The 23,508-nt window shown below is 41.8% G+C and overlaps 1 protein-coding gene across 5 annotated transcripts in view; it reads left to right on the forward strand.

The window, feature by feature from the left end:
* The window catches only part of LOC117157996 (uncharacterized), a 57,800-nt gene that overhangs the window by 15,017 nt on the left and 19,275 nt on the right, over positions 1 to 23,508 (forward strand). For 2 of the 5 annotated variants that reach the window (XM_033336409.2, XM_033336412.2), the window contains exon 2: positions 22,126 to 22,723. The exons of 2 other annotated variants lie outside the window; for them this stretch is intronic. In XM_033336409.2, coding sequence (XP_033192300.2) covers positions 22,694 to 22,723 — 30 coding nt within the window. In that variant the 5' untranslated portion in view covers positions 22,126 to 22,693. Of the gene's footprint in view, positions 1 to 22,125; positions 22,736 to 23,508 lie in introns of all 5 variants that reach the window. One more of the 5 variants, XM_033336406.2, reaches the window with a different exon arrangement.

A 23,508-nucleotide genomic window follows, 5' to 3' on the forward strand; every position in this document is an offset into this window, starting at 1 on the left:
GGAACTTGGAAAATTATCGAAGAATTGTGTGGAATTTTTTAAAACACAAAGACGTAGAAGCACCGCGTGGATTTAAATGACCCAGTATGCAAACGACCTCGGTGAAAATAAGATTGCAGACGGAGGGTTAAAGATTTAAATACCAGGGATAAAGAAAAACATGTACACAGAGTTTTATGCAAATTTTATTCCCGGTAATCGAACATTGAATATATTAGAGTTTAATTTAACCGTAAGTTAATTTTTACATGCTTTCAAAGCGTGATACGTTTCGAAAGAATGTTCAACGTGTAAGCTTACCGAGATTACTTCCTCCTGCGGATTATCTGTCTGAGCACGCTATACGATTCTTCTCTTTTTGTCCTTTTTCGCACAACGTGTACGTCTCATCTAGCCTTTGTGGTTCAAAGAAACGGAAGACGGTGGAACGAACTGCTCATGGCGTTTCTCATTTGCCGGCCGGTTGTAACGGCGGTATTCGTCCACAAAGTACTAAGCAGTCTTTCAATAAATGTAATTTAAATATTGCTGCCTCGTTATTGCTCCAAACCCGTCAATTAGCGAGGACAACTGCGCGTCCACTGACACGGCAAACGGAATGAAAATGTGTCCATTAAACGATCGATACGGCGTTTCTTAAACGCATCGCAGAACGTAGTTACATCTGCTTGTTCCACGTAATACGATTTTACGTCACCGACGTAATATGGGGCACAACACTGGCGTTCCGCGCCTTCGCGTTTCCTAAGCTCTTAAAAGGGAGAGACTGGACTTGTAAAAGGGACACGCGTAAGCGCATAGGGAGGGCAGGCGTAAGCTCGTAATCTCGATAGCGATCTAATCCCCAAAACCGCAGCAGGCAAGAAGAAAGAGCGCTGACGACACGTAGCAAATATAAACGAGGAATCGTGCACACACGAACTCGACCTGATGTCTCTCACGTGCTGCCGTCTTCCGCGATTCTCGCGTGACCACAGCGTGCCTCGATTCGCCATTGCACTTGAAAGATCGCGATGTCACGATCGCCACTCGACTCAGTCGACCCACGGTACAAAAAATGAAAACAAACAGAATACGGTACTGGTTGAAACGAATAAGTGAAAAAAAAAGAAGCAAAAAAGAGAAACAGAAAAATATTATGGAGCGAATTTTAAAGCGAAAAGGCCAACGACGACGGATCACGAGAAGCACGGTTCGACGAATTTGATGAAGCTCGTGTGTGAGAACGCGACCAGTCGTCGTTCGAACGTTGCTAGCTGGAAAAATAACGGTCGGATGCGCGAGAAAGGTAATTAGAAGTTGTGGCTGGAGCGGCGTCGATCAAATCGATTCGATGATTTTTGTCCCGACGCGATAGAAAGCAACGCGGTGCATATGTTCGACAGTCGAGCACGATGACGCCATGTGTTTCCAGCTGGATTACGACCAGGGAGGGTTCGATAGACGCAGCGAATTCTAGGGGCGCTATGTAGGGTGCACGAAATGTTTTGGGTCTGTGGGCTTTCGTGCGCCGAGTCGGTGGAGGGTGGCCGACACACAGCCATTCGGCTACCTTCCTCGTTCGGAATCAACTTATGCCTAGCGACGGCTTCGACACGCCTCGAATCCCATTTAACGTTCAAACGAACATTTCGCTCGTCTCGAATTTCCTACGAATTTGTATTCGTATACAACTGTTCGCGCAAGCATTCGACGACACGACGTAAAATATTTCTACGTGTACGTAAAATATTTACGTAAAATATTTCCAAATTTCGTCAGTCGATAAGACAAGGATTACGTAGGTAAAATTTAAGGGTAATCAGAGAACGTATATGATACAGGGTGTTGGACAAAATAATAATATTTGTATGTGTAATCTCTCGAAAACGGCCTAGGATTTCTAAATGTAACAAATACAAAGTAAATGTCGCGGCAACGGCGAATTGTTTTCTCCAACAATTTTCAATGATATTGGAATCTGGGGAGCGCGTGGGCCGTCAAATAACCGATACGTTTTCTCCTTTAAAAGATATTTCTACCACTTTAGCTGGCGCTTCATTATCACGCTGGGAAATTGCGTTCGAAACCAATTAATTTTGCCAAATGAAACATTTTTCCATTTTCCACAGTTTCAGAGCTATAGCCTGCCCCGATAGAAATACTCCGCATACAACGTAGCAGTAGCGGCATGAATGGTGGTTCCTGAATCACAATGTCTCACAGAGACGCATTGTATTCGAACAATATCGTACAACTAGAATAACAAGTAGAATAACGAGCGGCAGATTATCCTATTTTAGCTTGAAATATTCCTTACGAAAAGAAAAGGTCCGATTAAAAGGTCAATGCCTTTGGTTGCTCGTTTTGTTTGGCGGTCAGGTCCTTGGTCGTCCGACTGACAGCGAACCGGTGATAAACGGTTAAATTGCAGGTAGACGAGCCAGAAGGAGAGAAGGGGATATTTTGTAGCGGGTTTCCGTGAAAGGTACGGGAATAAGCGTGGCTGCATCGAACGTCGAATGGTCGTATCGGTGGAGAATGAACAGCCAACAAGGAAATTGCGTGGATATGTCGCCGAGTGTTATAACGGTTCCCTGACTACGAAAAAGCAACGAGACGATACGCATGACTAACGTCTTCTCTACGTCTTAAGTATTCTAATTGCTATTTATTATATGCGAAAATGTTCATTTCACGAATGCTTTCGACGTGTTGAGACACGCATTCTTCAAATGTACCGTAATTTATTCGTTCTCGACCTTGTTAGGAAAAAGCAAGTAAATATATACAGGGTGGTTGGTAACTGGTGGTACAAGCGGAAAGGGGTGATTCTACGCGAAAAAAGAAGAGACAACGATCTACAGTGAGATCCGTTATAACGTACCGCACGCGTACCGAGCGAAAATTCAAAGTCGATTTTCTCGAAAACAAAGCCTCGAACGAAAAATTTGTATTCTATATTTTCGGCTTCTTTTTTCGCGTAGAATCACCCCCTTTCCTCTTGTACCACCAGTTACCAACCATCTTGTATATATGTAGCTGTACATGAGTTAGAGGATAATTCAAATCATGTTGTTTTGCCTTAGAGTATTGATATCAGTGTATCAATAGGATACACATAATGTAATAATAAATAAATACCGGGTAAAAGAATGTCGCCGCTACGTGCAACTGTTAAGCAAACTCGAATTCAAATTTTCCGGCTTTCCCCCGGCCAGTATAAATAAACGAACGCGACCGTAAGAGTTTTAGTTATCAGTCAGTCGTGCGAATCAATTTGAGTTATCAACGAGTTATCAGCGATTATATTAACGATTATACACTGTCTTTAGCTAATCCTTTAGCGTCTTAACATTATCTGTATTTATTTATTATTTTAAAATATACTTGACGGTTTTCAACAACGAGTTATCTCGTTTTGTAAACAACAAACCATACAACTATCCTCTACAAACATATATATATAAATGCAATATTAGAAAAATGATGGACTATGCAGGGCGTCGCATAAAACAGTGACTCTACGTGGAAAGATAAATAGACGTATCTCACATTTGAAGAGTGCATGTAGATTTTCGTGTCTGATTGTATATACTACATTGAATCATTATAATTACAACTGAGAACATTAACGTTGTTTACACACTTGTTTCCTTTCAACGAGTAAAAGCTATATATATATATGTCCCTCATGGAAAATTGTGACCGTCGATGTAAGTACACGGTGTGATGGCAGTGTTTTCGAACACACCGTGTATCGTGGTGGTGTTGTGAAAGTGGCGCAATACGTGCATTAGATAGTAGGCAGATGTGTATTTGGTTGACGTGTGATCGAGACTAGGATAAAAACGGAACAAAGTTTAATTACACTTTAAGACGGATCGATATCGCGCGTGTTATTCTTTCGCCGCTACCTCGCCATCCCAACCGTATTAAATATTTCACTCCGTGGCACATTTTATCTTTGCTCGTAGCGCGAAACGCGTTCTCTGGCCGTTCTGGCGCGCGTTTTACTTCCTCCCGGTTTTAACTCGTTTCGCTAAATTGCATGTGAAATTCGTTCGAGCGTTTCCCACCATCGGCCCTGTTTATTCTTCGAGTAAAGCCATTTACTCGACGTTCTTGCAATGCTGCCGCAACATCCATAGAAAACTCGAATCTACGAAATGGTGGCTCCTTCTGTCTGATTTTAGTATATTCCTTTATCCACGATTTCAACAGACTGTTCGTTGCGTTCGTTCGTCGTCAGAGGTGCACTAATTCGACGTCCAACCTTGCGATCGAGTCGAGATCCGCGATTAATCACGAAACCAACTAATTCGTTGTTACTTATCGAGCCGGTAACATAGCGCTATAGGAAAATGTTTCGATAAAACACGTATCTTCGGTGAAACGCCATGAATCATCTATTACAGTTTCACGCAGGTCTACCGTGTATCGTTAATATCGAAGCATTAATTTTCTTTTTTATGTAGCTTTTAACGTTGTTGAGGTTATTCGGTGTGTAAACAGAGAAAACACGCGGATAAATTGTAAGGTAGAAAATATATTTAAATAGAAGTGTAATAAGTAAAAATACAATTTGAGCTGGTCCAGATCCGCACGCTAGCTGTGTTACCTAATAACTGAAAACCCCGAAGCCAACGTCGCCTGTCTACTGTTTATGGCCTGACTTCGTCGCAGTCTTTTGTCTACGCGCTGTCGATGGCTTCAGTGCTTGAGAAAACTAAAAAAGACCAGATGTAGAGTTTTCTTAGAAGTGGTAACCACTTCAACAAACGTCGCATCAATCGCACCTATATGGCTATTAGCGACGACGATGCGACCAGAGAGAGCTTTACTAGTTAGATTTCGCTAAATGACGATATATTTAAAGAAAAAAACTCTCGAAACTTGATTTTTATCACAGAGATATTGGCTCGATACGACAGCCGCTCTGAGGCAAAGTTTTGCAAACGACATTTGTCGCGAAAGTAATCGTATTTAGAACAATTTAAAAGGATATGCTTGACGATAATTTCACACGCCGCAGATTAGATTTTCAGATATGCATGTGCGAGTCTGACACAACGAATTCTAAGTCTGTTCGATACAACTTGATGTCAACGATCTTGATGGCGTTTCCGGTAAATAGGTGCTCGTTAAAAAAAAAAAAACATTCTTCGTTGATGTCGACTGTATACGATGCTGTGGAGTTTTTTCTACACGCGTCCTTCCGGCTCGGGTTTCCAGGGGTTTTGCTCTGGTCGTAACGACGATGGTAGAATTCATTTACATTCCATTGGAGAATTTTTAGCCGTACAGCATATCGCTGTCGGTATCAAACAACCAATCTGAAGGAGCTTCGTTTGTACGTTGTGTACAGGTTCACGGATCAGAGTTTCGCAATGTTCTTTCTCCAGTTTCCTTTTGAGCCGATGTAATCTGTTTTTTATGCTCCTATCTATCAATAGAGGGTATACAGTTTTGATCATGTCTGTTAATGCTTTGATATCAACAGTGTATTCCTTGGCGATGGCAACTGGATTTTCTATACCAAACGTGTTTTCCAGGAAACTCTGAAATTGGTTATAGCTCAATACGAAATTGTTCTCCGCTTTGTCGAACGCTGGTTTAGCTAGTTTCAGCGTGTCGTCGATTTTTCCTATTGTCCTGTTTAACGACTGACTGCGTTTAGGTTTCTTATTAGCGTGGTCGTTGGTAAGTTTTCTACTTTTAGCGGTGATACGATGCTCGGTATTACATGCTTCGCCGTTAATAGTTTTCACGGCGGACAGAGAAGGTGTCCGAGATAATTCCGATAGGCATCTTTTGTAACTAGAATTCTTTAATCTCTCTTTGATACTTTTTAGAACTGTTTCTACGAGACTGTTTACGACAGTGTTCTTCGTACAAGTATCGTCGTCGTCGTTAATACAGTTATTTTTCGTGTCACTATCGATAACCTTGGTGGTTGAAGCATCGTCGTTCGATCGTATCGTATTACCGACGATAGTTTCTGTAGATTTGTCGTTGATATAGCATCGTTTGGTTACGTGGCCTTGCCTTTTGCAAAGAGAGCGAGCAACTTTCTCGATAGATAAAAAAATGCGATAGCGTATATCGTCGTGATAGATTACAAAGGATTCAGGAATTTTTGCCACGTCGCCTGCGTCGATGTAAATTTGCCTCCTGAAGCTTAGAACATGACCGAATCCAGGCTCTCGAATAATCGCTCTGAGGTAGCTGAGCTTCGACGTGGCTTTAATATCACTGTCCGCTAGGAATTTCTCGATGTACTCGTTAGGGATAGACGGTGATACGCCGGAAAAGATAATTCTTTTCGACGAAGAAATTAAAGGTCTTATGCCAACGATAGTGTCCTTGACAACGATCGTCGAGTGTTTGCAGAGAAGTTGAAGAGCGGATTGTCTACTGTCCAGATACACGCATACACGGTCGTTCGATATACGAGAAACGAAACGAATAGCAGATTTGCTAGAAAGCTTCGCAATGGCACACGCGTAATCCGTTATAGATGTTCCTTCGATGCTATCGGCGATAATTGCTACTTCTTTGCTGGGGTAGACTCGGTGCATGGTTGCAGAGGCGTAGGTTAACGCAGGTGTAGATATCGGCTGAGCGATCGTTTGGTTTCGAACCTGCTGTACTCGGCAGACCTCGGGTAGCTTCTTGCGAATTAGAGTCGTGTTTACGATGGTTGAGAACTTAACGTGACGCAAACGTAAAACGAACAGGAAAACAAAGATACCGACCGATAGATACGACGGCTGGTAACCAACTGAATATTAATAATCGTCGTTGAAAATTTGTTGATATCGCTTCGACGAATATCGTAGTTTGTTATGGAGGAAAATTCTTTCTATTCCAAAGTCCCTGACGATGTGTATTTACAGAGAGACATTTCAGTTGTACGCGGTGGCCAATAATGTTTCGTCTATTTGCAAAGTTATTGCACATCACGTGGCTGGCAACCTCAACGCCGACATCAATGTCAACGTCGCGTTTGATTTCTTGCTCGTGCAGCACGTGCGTATAATAACACGACCGCGATATCAACGAACCATGCATGTCACACAGCGAAAAATGGTACGCGAGAAATGCTCCTAAACGAATAGCAGATCAAAGTGCACGTGGCAACGATGCATGAAACGTGCACCGGGTTACGCTCAAGCTACGTGAGAATGGAATCTTCGGACTTAATTACCTGTTCGTCGATGTTGAAGCCTTTCCAGATAACGTTTCGCAACGGTAATATAAGCGCAGACAGAACTAGCAACAGTTAGTAGAGTTACTTGACACGTAAAATAACAATTCTCTATCTGGATTCCGTTTTTTCCAATTATCTTCGTGAAAATATACATTTGCATAAATATATCCGCTGCCTAATGATAACGCTGGCGTTGAATAACAGTCAGATACGAAAGTGTACATCGACGTTAACGTTAGACGACAGATTACGCGGTTTCATGGAACTTAGAAGTCGATACGTGTATCGTAATGTGTCTCGATGTATTGTACTACGTGTGCACGCGAATCCTTTAAGATCCAGTTTCGTCTAGGTAAAGCGACTTATTCGGCGAGATAACGAGCAGGTCTATACAAATTGGCGGAATTACGTAAATCAGCTCTCGCGATTCGCCCGATCTTAAATTAGAGGTCTTCCAAAGTAAACTACGCGAAACCTGTTCAAGTTCGTAAGATATCAAGCGCGAAACGTCGTTTATTTTCGTCGCTTAGTTTAATCATGATGAATAAGGTTCGGAATTAGGCTACTTATATCGAACTTTGAACATTTCCTTTAGAAATTTCAAAGTGTTGTACGAATAACCAACCGAATGCGTAATTCGAACTCGCTTCTCTCCAATTTTCTGCGAAACTTTATCTAACTAAAGACACAACACAAGTGGACAGTTTGTTTGTTTTTTTTTTTTTTATCAAGTTTACAAAGAGGAACTAAAGTAGCTTAAAAGATATGGCTCTCGCGTGGAAGAGGGACGTTAACGGTCAAGGTGTGAAGCTTATCTCGTTGAAGATTACGCGACCGATTGATTGGCTAAATGTGCGCAGGTCATCCAGGAATATACTTCCGTCGTTCACGTTTTTATAATAACCCTTGTTCCTAACATGCGGCTACTCGATCGCCCATAGATTCCCGCTCACAGATGCTGTACGATTAAAGGGGATGCACCCTGCCTTTTGATGGCCAACTTCGTTAAGTTGGAAACCCAACGAGTTCGCGATTATGTTCCACGATGAAACAAAATCATTCCATTGGAACTGGAAAATAGAGCAATTTTATTATTTTTCATTGTCGTCTTCTTTCGAGCCATCGAATCTCCTGCTTGCACTAAGTGTACCACGGTTTTACCACGAATTACGTGCCACTATGTATTCTCACATTAAATATCCTGCAGTTTCTATGTACATTATCGTACATACGTTGTCAGATTTATTTGGAATTTTACATTATTGCACATAGTCCTCGGTTATCGGCTTACGGCGGACTTACGGCTTTACATTTTCCGTTTAGGAATTTTACTAATATAACCGTGATACGATAGTCTCGTCACACTTGCGGAAGATACGTATAAGCAAAGAGAAGTACATATGTACATCGGATGATATCTTAAGCGTGGCCGATATATAGAAGCGTGATGCGACGTCGTCGATGAAATTGAAACCCGACAACAAACAGCAAAGGTTTCGAGAAGAGTATCAAGGAGGTGGAGAAACCAGTCTCGGTTACTCCGAAGAGTTAAGAGTTCTGCACCTTTGATTAAAGCGCGTCGTAATATCGCGTAAAGAGACGTATAGAAAGCACCGTAATTAACATTAATAAAAATTGTCTACGCGGTGTTCGGGAAATTTCGAAAAGTTACGTAGATAATTATTCATTGAAAGTTTACTCTCGACACCGATTTCGACGATTTTTTAATACGTCGCAAAACTCGATTTCAAACGACTTTCACGATAGTGTCGGGCTCTCTTAGCTTCCCAGATATTCGCAAAAAAAAAAGAAAAAATAAAACAAAACTGCAGGGCGTAAACTTTTAAATAATTACCGTTTTGCACGACACACGAGTAACGTATTCAGAAAAATTGTACACGATAACCGTTGAAATATTTTTGCAAGCTGTACTGTGTTAACTACACGTCTGAAATAACTTCCAACGTCAGTTCGAAGAATTAATTCGATAAGAGGAGTCAAAGTACTTGATAGTAGGTAGACGTGACGATAACCAAATGGAAGCGTGTTTAAGCCGGTCGAATAACATTTCGGATTTAGGTGTATGCAGTGTCGCTCGTCTTCAGGATTTATCCTTGTTCTTCGCTGTTGATGGTTCATTTGCATGATAAAACGGGGAACGATGTAACACTCGAGGACTTTATAAGCTAACGCAAGCTCGAATCGTCTCGATGCACCTCGATGATTGTAACTGTGGTTTAATTCTTCTTGCGGTATTTGCATATGCTCGTAATAATGTTTCTTTGCTGCTTTCTCGGCTCGTTGTTTCTTCACTGAGCGGCCAAGTAGTTTGCTCGTTCTAAGGGCCGAAGAGGCGAGATTACCTCGACCTTCCGCTCGAATCGATTCGTCTTCTATAATACGCGCGTCCCCTTCGTCGAATTCAACCGAGAATCCTGCAAGCAAAAGGGCAAATAGATTAACAATTTTTTGTTCTCTGAAACATGGTTGATCGCCTCGATTTACAAACAAAATTGGATCGATAAGGGGCCGTGCTAGTTCGCACCGGATAGAATTTAGGCGAGAACTTATGGCCAAAGAGATTAAGCGGTTTAAAAGTTTCTATTCGCTTAAACGTAGTTGATAATTATCGCGATTCGTAAACAAAAATTTGACACAGGGTTCGTCCCAGTTTCCCAGATCGAATATAAACGAGAATCTTAAAAGCAAAGAAATTAATTAGTTGGAAGGTTTTGTGCTCTTTTAAACGCGGTAATTATTCCAATTTGAAAAGAACATGGATTGAAACGGGTTCTAGATTTTCTATAAGCGAACATTCTATGAGCAAAATTTGATCGATTAATTAAATTCAGTCTGTTGAAACGTTGAAACGTTCGATACGGCAAATACACGCGTAACTCCGAAACCAAACAGAGCAGCAGTTTTGGTAACGTGAAATTAATTATCGATTTGGCTATTGAACGAAACCGGTCCAACTAATTATCGAATTTTTTTACTTCTTTATTATATCGTTCAAATTGATTGGATACACGGCCACTTGTTAGCGAGCCGAAACGAAACCGAATCGAAATAAGATCTTTGAGTTTCTCTTAATTATTCTCCGGCAAGTTTTTTTCTAGTGGTAGCACGACGCTGCAGCACTGGAGTTTCTCGGCCGGGATTCAAGTTTCTCGACGGAATGGAAATCTAATTCCGCATCCCGGCTCTTCGCTTAAGGAAGACAGCGAAAGCACATCGACGCGGCTTCTTCGAGGAATTAGAAACGAAGCGACCGGCTCGATGGAACAACTATCGATCTCTTCTGCCGTTAAATTTTATATCTAAAAAGCGAGAAGAGAGGCGGGCATGATCCGGTGACCGATGAAACGACGTTCTCGAAATACGTTCTAACGCGAGGCAAGAAGAACAAAGGCCTCTCACGGGGACGTCTTCTTCGCGGGTCTCATGGGAGAAATTGAAATTTTCCCGCATTATATTCCTAGCTTGGAATTTAATTAAATCTCCTTTAAGCGACCACGAATCGTGTTTTACCGAAATGAAAACGTAATTTAGACTTTTGTCCATGTCGAAGAGGACGAACACCGAGATATTTTCTTCTTTCAAAGCTTTCGGCTTTCTCAACGATGGTTTTGTCTTTTCCTCGAGCGATAAAACACGCGATACGAGATTTTTCGTTCCATCTGCTTGTCCGTATCTAAGCGTCCTAGAAAAATATTTTCTTTCACATTCTCGGTTCATTTTCGCGTGTAAAATAATCTCTTGTCGATCGTTCGCGCCTTAATCGAGTACACGAAAACGGTAGCAAGTTTTTAATCGCGCTATCACGCGATCGAAGGTACCCGGAATTCTCTTGGAGCAATTGATCGTAAACAAACGATAAACCACGCAATTAGAAATAAAGAAAAGCTTCGTGCCGCTATTCCAAATTGCTTGTAACATTATTGGCAAATTCAATCGGTAAAAGGAATAACGCGATTTTAGTGTTGTAAATTGTTTGGCATAATTGGAGAATAATTTGACCGTCCGTTTTCAAAATACCGTTTGCCCCAATTAGCGGAATCTGCCAACGTGAAATTCATAAAATTCAACAGAAAACGTACGTCGCTCGGAGCAACGAAAATTTCATCGAAATTGCCACCGTTGATTCCACGTGACTGTCCTCCGCTTTTCAAAGGGACAACTATTGTCCGAGCTTTCTATGGTGTTTCTTGTCTACCATTCATCCGGTCCTGCCATTACGATATCTGTATATCCTGCCTCGGGTTTCGTTTTGTCTCCGAATATCCCCAATGCAAACGTTTTCCAACGTGATATTTAACGACACAATGTCTCCACTTTTAACCCCGCACGCATTTCGCCTCTCTCTTGTCTTTCTTTTTCTTTTTATTTCGTTGCTTAACGCTTTATACCGTTCCATGGCCTTGTCGCTCAACGCGCTGCTTTTATTCACCGAGTATTCCCATCTCGAAGAAATGATTCACGCCACAACTCGGGATACGCGGTGTTAGGATCATCTGTACTTGATCTTTTAGTAAGTTTTCATCGATTTACACGAATTATTGAAAAGTGGAGCTGTGGCCGCTTCGGTCTAAAAAAAACCGATCGCTACTCGATTCTTAGAAAAAATATCCTTCGCGCTGGTAAGCTCGCGTATCTTAAAGAGATAATAACAAGCGCAAATAAGAGTAAATTTTTAGGTAAATTTTCAAGAATAATTCTTCTAACGCTATCGTTGTTACCTAGTTTGTAGTTTCCCAGTCGATTATCGTATGCCTCGAATGACCTCAATTGCTCCTGACTATACTCTGACGTTAGATAAAAACGTAAGCGCGAACTGTGACTCGCTGAATCTCGAATTCAACATTTCGTTTTCAATAGAATCTACGGGACGTCCGTTGTCAAAAGTTCCGAGATAAAGCAGCTCTGTATTTTATTACGCTGTCGTTTATTCTAAGCCGTAGGTCCTTTGAGTTCGCCGACTACGAGTTTGGAATCCTTAGAAGCTGCGACACTCTTTTCTTTTTTTTTTTTTTTCTCTCCAAGTTCTTACTCGATGGACATCAGGAGATTTCACGGAACCGTAAGGTTGATTCAAAAGTTAGGAAAAGGCAGGACGCCAAGTTCGGCGTACGCTTTCAAACGAGGGAAGAAAAAACACAAGAGTAGGCGGTGCTGCGAGCTGTCGAATAACGCGTTTAGTCTCCACGAGCCTGGGAAGCTTATTACCAACCGCAATCGCCTAATCTTGGATAAGTGGAAAGAAGAAGTACTCGTGGCACTTGGAGGTTAAACGCATACTTGGTTAGGATTTTTCGCGCGACTACCAGAAACTTCTTTCTCGAAGTTTACCTTTTTCTCAGTCGGATTAACACCTTGATGACGCACGTGCACGTGCAAAGTTGAAAACTGCGTTTTGTCACGGATGACTCAATGCTGATTCAGTTTCTTTCGAGGCGGACTCTTCTTTTGAGAATGAACGCCATAGCACGCGCATGACTCACTTAAGTTTATGATCAAAGTATACATTTTAATTAGGTCTAATTTTTCAAACGGAATACGTAGCTCCGTTACTAACGAGATTCTATATGGCAAAATGAATCTCGGTAGTTCCAGGAAAATTAGAATAATTTAATCTTCTTTCTGTAATAATTCTTTCGAGTTGTATCGTACCAGTACGTTAGTCTCGTAACAGTTACGATTCAATGTTTCGTTACTTTTCGTATTAGCTTCCTGCGATCCTACGTCGAACCGAATTCGACATTCCGTTTCGTTTGACTCTCTTCATTTTTTACGCCTAAAGGACAGGTTTTGCTGGCGTTACGCGTTAACCGGTTTAACTGAGTTCGTATACACGTCGATCGAAAACTTTATTTCGATGTGGTTGACGCGTATACTCGTCGTGTGAAATAAAAAATTGTCATTTACTATAGAAGCTGAAAATTTTAGCAAAAAGTAACATGCATGGCATTTATTTATGGTACGTTCCCTTTATACTTGAAGTAAATCTATTATGTGTTAAAAAAAAAAAGTTGGATTATTTGATTATTCTCTTTGGTATATCGTATCGTGGTATCGTACAACGTATCGCTTTTTCTGAATTGAATCGATTATTTTCCCCAATGTATCCCCATTTTACCGCGTATATTGCCTATTCCCCGAATTGTTTCCCGTACTTTACCGCGCATTGTTTCGACGTTTCGTCTACTTCACTATATTATTTTTTGGCAATTTTAAAATGTTTAATAACGATACCTGCTTCAGCGACGAATCGTTAATTTTTTATTCAATAAAAAATGTAATTCTTCCTCTTTTTGCTTTGCTTTTTTCGTAAAATTTATAATTACCATCATTTGCCCTGCGTTCCACTTGTATACTCGTCGTTGCTTGATTTCAATTACGCACCCCGTAAAAGACTTCTCAAACTAAACTTCCCAGTTAACAGGTTAAAGATATTCGTAGAACTAACGCGTTCGCTGCGATATTTTTCATCTAAGGGCTGTATTTAGACACTTGTGCCTAATTTGTTTTTTGTTTTTCTCTCGTTGTTCGATTCGCAAGGTAAACAGAAACCGTGTTTCCCAGTGATGTCTCGGAAAGATTAAAGGTTCCGGCTGTAGCTTAGCGACAGAGTCGCACGTAACGGGACGCAGCGTGTTTGAATTCTGTGAAAAATGGGTTAACGTAGCCGCGGGCGTTGGAGGTTCGCTTGAAAGAAGACTCGGAGTAAAGCGAGAACGTTTGGTCCGCTGGCAAAGCTTCTTCGTTTTACACGATATCATCGCGCATTAGTTCGGCCGTGAAAAAGTAGTATCGTCCATTGCATATCGCGTGCGGCACGTGAGACGTCACAGCGGCTGACCGGCTAACATGCGAGAACTTAGATTTCTGCGAACATTCGCAACTTCTTTCCATCTTCTACGAATTGTCCAACAAAGTTCGCGTCGCGTTACGTCCACGTGCTTCGCAATTTTTTGTCTTGCGAACGTTTCGTGAACACGATAAGAAGTGGCTAAAATGTCTTTACTTACACAAAGTGAACTGAAAAGAAAATTTTGATCTCGAAGATCAGCCACGTCTTTCCGGATGTCTGCTGGAAATCGTGCAATATTTTCACGCGAATCAAATAGAAATCAAAGAAATTTACATAATCACGGCGTAATTTCTCTGCTAAAATAACAGGGAAATAGTGGAAGAGGACGTATGATAACATCGTTTCTTCGTAGATCCAATCCAACCACAAGTATCGAAGCACCTGTTCGTTAAAGAAACTCAAACAAATTTTACTTTAGCCGATATCGTACGTTATAAGGCGCGTAAGATACGCGTGAAATGAGAAATAAATAGAAAATAAATGTAGTAAAACGCATTCGATTTGAGTGTCCCAGGACACGTGTCCTGACACTTACGATCGGCAGTGTACGTTTCCTTCGATCGCAATCTTTTACGCAATCGCATTCTCAAACTGTCGCGAGAAAACACAAAGGAAACCCGTTCTTGGCAAATTGCGGTTATCGGCGAATACTAGGAGGAAAAAACTCGTTAATGAAAATTAACATTAATCGCACGGCTGATTCTATATCGATGCATCACCTGTTACGTGGCAACAGGTGGTCTTTTGTCGAAATGAAAAAAAAGGGTACAGTTTTTTAACGCTTTTTCATTCGGTCGTGAAACGCAGCCCACGAAATTTAGGACGCTCCTTTCTGCCTTCGAAATTTTCACGACTGTCACTCGTCGCAATTCCAGTTCGTTGGATTTGTTCGAACGTCTGGACGCTCGGGTTTCTAAAAAACTGTCCTTCGGAAAGGAGCTCGTACGCGAGTTTCGAACGAACGTGAAACGATTGTGGGAAAATCTCGCATTTGTATATCTTCTCTTTTGATCTGCTCGTCGCAAGCTACACAATGTATATCTTCTTGCGTAACACGATTTTCGTAGATTTCGAGGCGACCTTGCGGACGCGTATCGAGATCTCCCTCGCGCAGAAATTCTCCAGTGAAACGACACGCAACATCCAGTAACGGGACAAAAGCACAGAAGCGATTCGACTGAATTTTACTTAACGAGACGTGTAACGTCCATTGTTTTCTGTAGATTATCGCCTCGATTACCTTCGTATCATTTTCGTGGCAAGAGGCTGATTTCGATTTACAAAAGCGTCGTACGTACCGTTCGACTTCAAACGATCTGCTCATGCCTCGTTCACTTAAAATAACTTTATAGCAAAAAGCGGTAATAGTCTAGTGATGCCATGTATTTATATCTCCTTTTCTCTCTTTCTTTCTTTTTTTTTTTTACGTTCAATACGGCACACAAAATCGAAGGGAGAGCCTGGTGTCTGAAGTCGATCTTTTCATAACGCGCGTCCATTTATCCAGTCGCCAGCAGCAAAAAGTAGGAAATCCCGATGACGAGTTTCACGTGTTTCACGCTGACTGTGTTCAATTTATATAACGTAATTGTCGAAACACAGATTTCGCCGTGTTTCGCATGCAACTACCAAAACTCGTTTACACGAGTTTAGTGTTTCATAAATATGGAACATCGTCTTTAGAAAATGATGCTATCGCGAATTGATTTTCTTCGTTCGCAACTATCGTTCTTAGTACGATCGAGACACTGAAATTACACTGCCACAAATCCGCTAGAAAGAATAGAAACGATATCAACTGGCAATCGCGTCGGAGATTCGTATCTAACTCGTTACGTCGTTTTTTTCCTACGAGTCGTTTCGAAACGCGAGGCGAATTTTCGATCTACGAAAAGTTGTTTGACGAGTCGGCAGATCCGCGGCGATATAATGGCCACGTTTTATGAGAGTAACGTGCCGGCCAATAGCCAGCCGTGCTACAGAAATACGTCTATTTGCGTGCTTGGTCACGCGAGAATTTGCGCGCTACGCAAAATGCAAAACGGCGCCTAACTGCGTCGCGAACGCTGCCGGCCGAATTCGAGCAGAGACAGAGCTCCGAATCGCTGGTACTTTGCGTGGAATCGTCTGGACGATAGTCAAGTAGCTTATCGTTAATTTCCCCGTGGAGAAGCAACGAATTTCAAAGGCATTTTCCTTCGGAAGATGCCATTAAGTACAGTTGCTATGCAAATGACAAGGCCTTTTCCTTTTTCTTCCTTACCTTGTCTCTCTTTTACTTCGCGACGACGTAGGAAAATGAATTTCGCTAAATAGAAAGGACGGCTGAGCGGAAGTTATTGCTTACCCGGGACGTGCAACGATTTAAGCAAGCCGTCTACGATATCGGAAATGAAATCAGCCGGTCAGTCGGTTGACGTTGTAGACGTTTCAAGCATAATGAAAATTCTATTTTGCCTGTTAACGCGCATCGATATTTGGACGCTCCGAGATCATTGCGAATATATAAAATGTACAGTTGTTCACGGCAGTGCTCGTACGCCTGCCATAGGAAGGTTTTATGAATATATTACGCGTATTACGTGGAACGTTTTAAAATTTTATTGTTGAGACCAATCTCGCAATATATAGAGAAGTTACGAGACATTTACTGCGAATATACGTGTATCTAGTGAAAAAAAAAGAAAAAAAAGAATAGTATATAGCACGAATAGTCGTCATGAACATTACCTGGATATCGAGACTTATTAAATCTAATTGATAATTGTGGATAATTGTGAATAATAATGAGATTCTAGCCGCGTTTGCAAAAAGTTTATAAAAAGTTCACATAGTATGAACCGTGTATTACGCATAAATATAGAACTCGAGCGACGCAGAATAGACATATTGCCTGTTCCAAATGAAACATTGCAAAGCAATTCGACGTAGATTATATGAAAAAGCAAGGAACGAAATTAACAGTAGATAAACGTTGCTCTACCACGACGTTGAAAATATAGGAAAGATATCAATCTTTTGATCGAATTGCAGCAGGTGCCTAAAGACATACTTCAGCACGCTAACGTATATCGAAGTTTCGCTGTATCTCAGCTTGGCAAAATTGGACAGGTTTTCGAGTTGTAGTTAACACGAGCGTGGAACAAAGTTGCGTACGGAAGAAAGCGACGAGCAGAGGGTAGCTCGCGATCCACGCAAACCCACAGAGAGGGATGATTTGCGTGCTCGGTCACGTGAGAAGTAACGCGTAGCACGGAATAAAGCTCTGTACAATGTAGACATGGTAGAATCGCGCAATCGATAGATAACTCGTAGTCTGGGCTGGGCTCTAGTTTGGTCGGGAGACGTTGAAGGCAGAATAATAGCTATTCGTCACGAAGCGGTGCAAGCCTCCGAGAGAAACGGCAGCTCGGATTAATCTTATGCAAAACATCGGAAAGAGAGAATCTATCGAATCGTGCAATTTCCACCGCGTTTTCCTTTTTTCCCAGTTTTGTCCTGTGGCTTCGTTACCGTTTATCTGACCACCGAGTCGATCGTCGCGAGTTACGGATTTCACCGATCCATTGATTCTAATCCTTGGAGATCCTGTATCGAGCTGGAACCCGCGTTATTTCGCTCAATTTTTTTACAATTCTCCACTTGCGAGATACGTTGCGCCGTGTTACGCATCGACGCGTTAGCACGTTGACTGCCGCGCGTGTTTTCAATGAAATCCATCCTTCAGGGATTTGTGGTATAGATTATTCTGACCAAATGATTTCTTATGCCACTGTAGAGCACGGTTGGTCGTGAGGTTTAAATGACGAGATAACTCGCTGTTGAAATCATCAAATGTATTTAAAAATATTTAATAAATTCGCTAAATAACAGATTTAGTAGATTCGCTAAAGATTGTGTATAGATCGCTAATTAGATCGCTCGAGACCGAGACTGGAAAACTGTTCGCCTTACGATCGCGTTTATTTATTTACTGGTCAAGGGAGTAGCGGAAAGTTTAAATTCCTCTTTGTTTGACAGAGTTTATTTATTATTACGTTACGTATGTCCTAACGGTGTTGATACTCCGAGGCAAAACAACATGATTCGAATTGTCCTCTAGCGTATGTGCAGCTACATCGCCACAATTAGAAAAGGAATCAAATAGTATCGAAAACTTGGCATTCAACTCCTTCTGGGAATTTCTGTTGTAAACGCTTTGACGGTTTACAAAATTGCAACAAGGAAGGATGTAACTATTAGAAGATTTAGAGAATTATTAGCTGCAAAATTATTAGGGCTGTCTGAAAATACAGAAAATCCTTGTCTTCGACGGAGTCGGCATAATATCATCGTTCGGAAAAATGATTCCGGAAGAAGCATTAGACGCGCATGTAAACTATGTTATGCGGATAAAGACGTCGAACGGACCGACCAAACACACGAGCGAATTTAAAGAAAACAACAACTTTTTGTCCAAATTGTCCCGACCAACCTCAGCTTTGTATAGAATGCTTCAAAGTTTTACGTTCTAAGTAATTTTCTTAATAAACCATTTTCGTATTACTTTTATAACTTTCTGTGCAATATCTTTTCAAACAATTACGACAATCCTTCGCAAGTAGTCGAATAAGCGTCACCCGAATACGAGTGACACGGCCCGATCAGAAACTTTTCTGTCAGCCGAATATGGGTGACGTGACAATCAACGTGTTAGGAACACGTGGATGTATTGGGTTGGCAACTGATTGCGGATTTTGTCAGTACCACCTAATGACAAAATCCGCAATCACTTAGTTGCCAAATCAATAGTCACGATATCGGCTACAGAGACGTACAGATGCATTGAAATTTTAAACAGCTTGTTGTGGAAATAGGCGGAACTCGATTTGTCTAAAAACTGGACCCTCTGACGTAGTTGCGTTATTCTTGACCTGCCGACTACATTTCTGTCGGGAATTTAAGCTCTCGATGTATAATAAAACCGAGCAATACGAATGACGATTGTTATCCCTTCGTTTTCTTCTTCAGCCTCTTTCAAATTGACAATTTAGAGAAGCTTTCCTTCGTCGGAACGTCGTTTGATTGGCCCCGAATCGATAGGATATTGGTAAATATTTTTCTCCTTTTAGAAGACGAAATGTTTTACGACTGTTGCAATACGAAATTGCGAAGGTAGGAAAAAGGAGCCGTTATATGTACTTTTCGAATAAAAGACCAACTTTCCGAGCGAGAGAATCGATCTCGTTCGGCTGGTATCGAGATTTCGTCCCCGTAGACGTCCTTTACGTTCCACGAGCGACACAAAACACATCGTACACACGATGAGTACGACATTGCGTCATTTCGTTTCCTTCGGAGAGGAAAAACGACATATAATTTTATATGATCGCATTTAGACCACGAATTGTTTCCCGCCGAGATACCAGGCAGTAGCACGAACAGCTTAATCATAGTTTCTTCGTCGGTTCGATGCATATTCAATTACCTGAGTCATCGAACTGTTTTTGCAGAGCCGCGTTTCGTATACTCCACATTTTGCAACACATATTTTTAATCATCGCTAGACTTGCCGACAAAAATTAATCGTTGTGTATAGGATAACGAGCGAGCGTAGAGGCAGGGAAGCTTCTTTTACATCAGTTTCAACGTACTTTTCTCATTAAACTGTAATCCATAAGAATCAACAGGATCCGTAATTGTAGCGCGAAATAAAAATTCCAATGTCATTCTATATCCGTAGGTAAATTCAAGAAGGAATGTATTTCTTGAATCTTACAGACATATAACGGAAACGAAACTCTTCGATTAGTTGAATTTACGAACGAGCATTTTCCCCTGTACACATCCGTCGCCGTATGTACACGCAATAAATAAATATTTATGTTGCTCGTCGGCCGCCACTGGAGAACAAAGGAGGCAAGAGGGAAATGGTGAATATAGAAGGGGTGAGAGGAAAACAGAGTGTACGAAGAGAAAGGGAAAGGAACAGGAAGGACGGGATAAAGGTAAAAGCGTGGGCGGAAGCGTAGAAGGTGGAAAGGAAGGAAGCAGAAACAGAGGGGAAGGGAAAGGGGACGAGAAAGACGGAAAACAAACGACGAGAGGGCGGGAAAGCGGGAGGCGAAAGAGAAGAGGACGAACTAAAGAAGAAAGGAAATAAAGGGACGAGAAACGAAAGGTGGGGAAGGAAGGGAAGCCCCATTATCTACTACGCGTGGCTGGAAAGTTGGCTAGCAGGATGACACGCGGGGCTAAGAGACGTATTTTGCTGGCTCTTCGTTCGACTTGTAAATGTGAACATTTCGCTCTCTAACGAAAATATGTGTGCCTTATTTTTGAGACTGTGTCAGGAAAGCTGCTGCTATTACGCTATAAAGCGATCCGACCTGAAATCCTAGCCAACTTTCCAGCCACGAATGGTATACGTGCGTACGTACTTGTTGGGAACGATGTATGGTTGTTCTCGATATTATACTTGGCTATTGACAAGGCAGGGAAATGTTTCGAGATCGATGGAAACTCCATAGATTGATTCTAACAATAATATTTAATCGATGAACGCTTGGACGAATCGTGCAATTTGAGTTTACCATTGCAGTAGCGCTGGTCGTTAAACAAACTATTTCAACTTCGTACGATACATATCCGTGGAGTATGTAAGAAAATAAGACGCAGTTACTTTCGATCGTTAGTTTGCTATTAATTCGTACACGTTAATTCGCGTACTTATCGTTGGTAAGCTTTAGACATCGGTTAATACGAAGCGAACTAGTGCTCACGTACTCGTTGCGTATGCGTCACGTCGTACATCTGAGAAAAAGTCTCGATGGGACGATGTTTGGAAATTCACGAGGTAGCCAAAGTCGAGATAAAATTCATGAATTCTGATCTTCGGCTCGATACATCGACGTACGAGCGACAGTGCTAGCGGAGCGCCGTAAAAAAAATGTTACGGCTTCGACCGACAACTTGACGATATTCTGTGGAACGGCGATATCCATTTCGCTAGTGTTGGCAAAAATAACGATGGGAAAGGAATTTTTCGCTTTCCAAAGTGGCCGAGAACCGGCTGTCAGCGTAGACGACGGAATACGATGAAAAAGAATCGCGATAACAAAGAGGCGCGGGTCAATCTGCATGCCCGGGGCAACAGTTTTCATCGGTGGGAAGCAATTAGAAAAGTCCTCGAATAAATCCGAGCTTTTAAAACGCGTCTCGTTCGCGGTCGTGTTTCCTCGTCGTGAAAAAAACGATGGAAATGGCCGTGGATGGGGCCAAAGAGACGATCTCGGGCAATCGGACAGCTTGGACTTTAGTATCGGAAGTCAACGAACAGAAAGAAACGCGCCTCGTTGTGTTTAACCCTCTTTAGACTCGAACTCTCGAAATACTATCGTTGCGTATACCGTCGCTCTAATTGCATGTCATTTCAACTGGAAAGGAATTTGCAAGCTTAAAACTCTAAAACCCACGATATTTCGTAATGAATACATTTTGCCGATACGTTTTTATCAACTTGGAAGCTATCAAGAAACAATTTGTCAAGCAGTAAACTGCTCTGTTTCGATAATCCATCCTCGCTCATATATTTGAAAATACACTCTCTATAAAACAAGAAGAAAATAGATGCGATTTATTATATCCTTTCTGAAATAATATCGATATCGATACCAAGTACCGCAAATCGGATGCTTTTCGCTATATTTGTCTTCCTATGGTTCCTTTCGTAAATTTGTTATTCCGTTCGAATCGGTTCAGGTAAATGTGACGAGTAGGTAGGTGTCCTGATACTTACGGGTATACACGCAGCAATGCGAATACCTTTGTTCGCGTGTTTCGTCAAACCACCTGAAGTCTGTCTACCTATTCAGCTTGCGCTAAATCAGCAAAAGAATCGCGTTTTAGTCGCGGTACCACTTGACTCGAGGTGTTGGTAATCAACGACGAAGCGAATCGCGTGACACAGCTAACCCGAGATTACTTTAACCGCGTTGAACGTACGAACTAGTCGAACGTTTGAGAGGGCTGCTTTCTCGCGAACGAGTGGAAACGATTCGATTGTAGTTGTTTTGAATTGCAGATGGTAGTGGTACAGCAGGCGCTGGAATTCGGTTGGTAGTGGCGCGTCCCGACTGTGGAGACCACCTGGTGAGAGGAGCAAGAGAAAACCCGGGATAGCCGGGTGAAGCGAGAAAGAAAAGGAGGCGGAGGTGGTGGCGGAGGAGGAGGATAGTGGAACAACTTTGCGGAGGGGACTGACAGTGACCAAACGGAAGAAAGTAGGCAGCGGGAAGGGGAAGGGAAAAGGAGAAGAAAAAGATAGAAGGCTCGGTCTCGTGGAAGGACATCGTCCACGGATCTTCCGGTAATTCAGGATATCGAAACTTGAAGCTGCGAAGGTCGCTGATGTCCGCTACGAGCCCTGCCCCTACCCCTGCCAGCTCAGCGTCATCCTCAGCTCAGAGCGGAGGAAGAAGGTCTTCGCTGCCATCGACGCGGAGGAAAATCCCGTCGCTCGTTAGCCTAGGCCTTGATCGAAGAAGAAGGGAGATCTTTTACCAGTGTTTCGACGACCACCACGCGTTCTTTCGACCGAAACTTCAGTATCGCTGCTGCTGTATCGCCGATCAGCACGACCACCCCTCTGAATGTCTTCGCACATCCAAAAGTCGTGCGTGGTGAGGACACAGGTCCATTTTCGGTCCTTCTTTCGCAGAAAAAAGAGAGAACGAAAGAGAGAGAAAGAGGGTTCGTCTCACGACAAACCAGCCTACACTGTCCTAGCTTCGTTTTCTTTTCATTTTCATCAATGGTTCGTACCATCTCTCGAACCTTTGTCTTTCGTATCGTTTACTCGACCTCTATTCGTATTAACACTAGAACTACCGATAGTTAACACGGAGCTATTTCTATCAAAACCAGTAAAAATGACTGGTCTTTAAAAAATACGTGATAATAGAATATTTTTATATTTATTGATTTATTACTTTCTTACAAAAGCAATTGCATGTTATGTAGTACATTTTTGGTATTATTAATCCATCTGCGACCATCATCCCTAAACGAGAGTTGGTACATTTATAAAAAAAAATTGTAGAACCAGTCATTTTGACTGGTGTGGTATTTCTGGTGTTAGCATTTAGCGATCGATCCGGAATTTTCTTGATATCCGATATCATCATATCGAATGATACGCGGTAAAAATTTGAAAAATGCATGGCAAGTTGTACAAAACGAGGAAACTGGTTAATTGGGGTTTGATGAACAGGTTGCAGGATCCCTTTACACTTTAACAACTACCAGTCATTTTCACTGGTATTGGTACAAGTAGCCTTGATATATAATTATTTTAAGTTTGAATACATAAAAAACAAAATAAAATTCATTACGTTATTCTTTTATCGTTATCGTTGCGAAAGTCATTGCATCAAAGCGGGAAAAAAATATAACGTGAAGTAGGAAT

Source organism: Bombus vancouverensis, chromosome 6, assembly GCF_051014615.1.
Source record: "Bombus vancouverensis nearcticus chromosome 6, iyBomVanc1_principal, whole genome shotgun sequence".
Taxonomy (NCBI): domain Eukaryota; kingdom Metazoa; phylum Arthropoda; class Insecta; order Hymenoptera; family Apidae; genus Bombus; species Bombus vancouverensis.